Source organism: Cynoglossus semilaevis, chromosome Z (genome assembly GCF_000523025.1).
Source record: "Cynoglossus semilaevis isolate Cse_v1.0 chromosome Z, Cse_v1.0, whole genome shotgun sequence".
In the NCBI taxonomy this organism is placed as follows: domain Eukaryota; kingdom Metazoa; phylum Chordata; class Actinopteri; order Pleuronectiformes; family Cynoglossidae; genus Cynoglossus; species Cynoglossus semilaevis.
In genome coordinates this window covers 15,089,989-15,093,929 of record NC_024328.1, presented here as the reverse complement: position 1 = coordinate 15,093,929, position 3,941 = coordinate 15,089,989, and the positions used below count along the sequence as shown (strand labels likewise).

Here is a 3,941-nt window from a genome sequence, read left to right as displayed (position 1 = left end):
GAATAATTCTGAAATAATACCATCTTCACTGTTCCACAGTTAAATGACATTTTATTGTGTCTATATCATTGTACTACAACACTTTTTTTCACAAAATGACTAAAGGTATTTCGCAAAAAAAATATTTTCCAGAAAATGCACTGATCAAAATTAGAGAACACTTTCAGGTGCCTCCCACTTAATGGTGCTAATCAAGCACATGGTGCTAATTTCCTTGATTATCTGTCAACCCTTATTTAACTGGCATTCTAACTGCTAGTTTCACTGACTTTGCAAGATGGTGGGCCGTTCTAAAGTGACTGAAGGCCTCCGGCAGCAGGTTGTCCAGATGAAAACCAACGGGATGACCCTATCAGCCATAGCAAGACAAGTTGGTCGTTCCAAATCTGTGATTTCAAGAATATTGAATCTTTACAAAACTACAAACTCATTCAAGTCGCCCAAGAAGGCTGGTCGTCCACGAAAGACAGATGCAAGAGAGGACAGGTCACTGCGGAGGATGTCAATGGGTAATCGTTTCCACACTGCAGCTGGAATTGCTCGCCATTTCAGTGCTGAACATGGTAAGGATCTGTCTCGCCATACAGTGTCTCGCCGTTTAACAGCATTTGGACTGAAGGCCCACACTGCAGTGACCAAACCTCTCATTAGCCGAAAAAATCAAAAAGCTAGACTGAGCTTTGCTGAGGAGCATGTTGTGTGGACTGAGGAGAACTGGTCCAGAGTTCACTTCAGTGATGAAAGCAAATTTAATTTATTTGGGTCTGATGGGAAGCATTATGTTCGGCGACACATTGGAGAAAGACTAAACCCAAAGTGTGTTAAAAAGTCAGTGAAAGGTGGAGGAGGAAGTGTCATGGTTTGGGGCATGTTTTCTGCAGCAGGAGTTGGGCCTCTTGTACAGCTACATGGCCGAGTGAATGCAAATGTGTATCAGAACCTTCTTCAACAGCACATGGTTCCTCACTTGCGTTCATCGCCCAATCAGCCTGCAATCTTCATGCAGGACAATGCCCCGTGTCACACAGCAAAACGGGTAAAGATTTTCCTTGAAGGTCAAAACATTGAATTAATGGCATGGCCTGCCCAGAGTCCTGATCTCAATCCAATAGAGAACCTCTGGAAAATCCTAGGTGACAAAGTTATGGCCAAGAAACCCACTACAATCACCGAACTGTGGAGGAGACTGGAAGAAGAATGGACCAAAATCACACCAGAGCAGTGTGAGAGACTAGTGCTATCCTGTGGCCGCAGATGTGCTGAAGTCATTCACAGCAGAGGCCTGTATACTTCTTATTAATTGCTGACTGTTGTAACCTTCAGATTTTTTTTTCCAAGACAAAGTCATGGTTGTTCTCTAATTTTGATCACTTGTGTTCTCTAATTTTGATCAGTGCATTTTCTGAAAATATTTTTTTTGCGAAATACCTTTAGTCATTTTGTGAAAAAAAGTGTTGTCGTACAATGATATAGACACAATAAAATGTCATTTAACTGTGGAACAGTGAAGATGGTATTATTTCAGAATTATTCCATTTTTTATGAGTTGTTCTCTAATTTTGATCTCCAGTGTACATATATACATATATGTGTCTATATCTGTATATATATATATACACACATATGTATATGCTGTATATACATATATATGTGTATATATGTATATATATATACATATATGTGTGTATATATGTGTATATATATATATACATATATACATATATATGCATATATATATATACATATATACCAGATATACTGTACCCATATCTATATCATATATCACATGTGACTCATATCTGGTACAGTATACCAGATATGGGTCACATCCCTGCAGCAGTGTGGGTGTGGTCTCAGTCCACTGATCTGTCGGCTCAGACGTCGAGGGCAGTGGTGGCTTGGTGGTTAAGGAAGCGGACTTCGTTTCAGGTTGGAAGGTTTCAGGTTCGAGTCCACCAACTTAGCCGTCCCCACACGGTGGCACCCAGGAGCTTATGCTGCCCCCTGCTGACTTTGGTGATGGGTTAAAAGGCAGGGGTCACCTTTGGTGATGTGCAGTGGAGTCACTTTTCACATCTCACTGCTACGTTGGTTCTCTTAGGTGTGGCAGTGTGGGGGCAGTATGGAGGTCCTGCCCTGTGCCAGAGTGGCCCACATTGAGCGCACCAAGAAGCCCTACAACAACGACATAGATTACTACGCCAAGCGCAACGCTCTGCGGGCTGCCGAGGTGTGGATGGACGAATACAAGTCCCACGTCTACATGGCCTGGAACATCCCCATGAATGTGAGTACCCCCCTCCACCCCCATCCCTCCTACACCTCTTCAAACAATGAGTCACATTTTTTTGTTCCACCTTTGACTTTGTTCTCCACACCAACCAACAGAACCCAGGGGTGGATTTCGGGGACGTCTCAGAGAGGTTGGCCCTAAGGAAGAAGCTACATTGTCGGAGTTTCCGCTGGTACCTGGACCACGTCTACCCAGAGATGAGGATCTACAACAACACCATCACATATGGAGAGGTGAGACCAACGCCGGCCGGCAACTACTGCCAAGGTAAACATCTCCAAACCCCACAGATATCAGATAATTATGCTAATATTCGGTCGGCTAATATTGGTCGACCGATATTATCAGACATCCTTTAATAGTTCGACTACAGTTTGTACTTCGCTGACAACTAATCTGGAGGTGAGATCTTCACCGACATCATGATCGGCACCTGTGTCCGAGGAAGTAACCTTTTTTCGATAGTTACTCATTTGACCTTGTCTTAACACTTTGTCCAAGGTGAGAAACAGCAAAGCAAGCGGCTACTGTCTGGACCAGGGCTCTGAGGAAGACGACAAGGCCATCCTCTACCCCTGCCACGGCATGTCCTCTCAGGTCAGACACAACACTTCAGTAAATGTGAACAACCTGAAAGGTTTTATGTCCACCCTGGGACATTTATGGACATTTTATTGAGGGAAACCAGATGGCTGCTGCATTATATATAGTTTTTCACTGTCATACTGTAGATGGTCAGGTGTTCTCTGGTAACATCGTATTCCACACCGTGTTCAGTAACATGTTCTTGGAGTACCTCACCTCCTGTGCCTGTGTTGCAGCTCGCCCGTTACTCAACCGAGGGGCTCCTCCAGCTCGGACCCCTGGGATCCACGACCTTCTTGCCGGACACAAAATGTCTGGTGGACGACGGCAGGGGACGCACACCCAGTCTGAAGAAATGCAATACTGTTTCAAGGATCGGTCAAAGACTCTGGGACTTCACTCAGGTAAAGAAAAAAAAACAAAAAAAGAAAACAGACCAATTTTGTTTTTCCTGGAGTTGACTGAAGGTGGCGCCATACAAATGCGAGACAAGTCAAACACGAGGCTCCTCCAGATTCCCCTGTTTCCTCCCTCCTGATTGTCTGGAGAACTGTGCAGGGGCGTGACCCCCTTGTGGGACCAGAAGAGGGCAACATAATAACTAGCGACGCTACTTCCTGTCCGTGTGGCATCACCTTCACAGCCATAACTGTTCCAGTGCTATTCCAATAACTGCTGTGATGTTTTTATATGGTTTTTTTTTTGGTTTTCAGAATGGTCCAATCATCAACAGGGACAGCGGCCGATGTTTGGAGGTGGAAATGTCCAAAGACGCTAATTTTGGCCTCCGTCTGGTGGTCCAGAGGTGTTCAGGACAGAAGTGGATGATAAGAAACTGGATCAAACATCCCAAGCACTGACTGACCGACTGACTGACCGACCGACTGACTGACTGGACTGACTGGACTCAGAGACAGGTGTCCAGTCCATATCTTGAGCTGAACGCTGGTCAGTTTAGATGTGATGTTCTCCAGCACAGACTGAGCAGAACCGCGGGTTCCCTTCGGGCCACACGGACACAGTGGGAACGAGAATATAATGAGCGAACGTGTTCCCACCGGCT

At 45.0% G+C, this 3,941-nt stretch overlaps 1 protein-coding gene across 1 annotated transcript in view; it reads left to right on the top strand.

Annotated features, from left to right (window-relative positions):
• The window catches only part of galnt9 (polypeptide N-acetylgalactosaminyltransferase 9), a 13,952-nt gene extending 10,017 nt beyond the window's left edge, over positions 1-3,935 (top strand). Inside the window, exons 7-11 of the mRNA XM_008336584.3 lie at positions 2,102-2,287; positions 2,389-2,526; positions 2,795-2,890; positions 3,115-3,282; positions 3,592-3,935. Coding sequence (XP_008334806.1) covers positions 2,102-2,287; positions 2,389-2,526; positions 2,795-2,890; positions 3,115-3,282; positions 3,592-3,738 — 735 coding nt within the window. The 3' untranslated portion in view covers positions 3,739-3,935. The remainder of the gene's footprint in view (positions 1-2,101; positions 2,288-2,388; positions 2,527-2,794; positions 2,891-3,114; positions 3,283-3,591) is intronic.
• Positions 3,936-3,941: the final 6 nt, after the last annotated feature.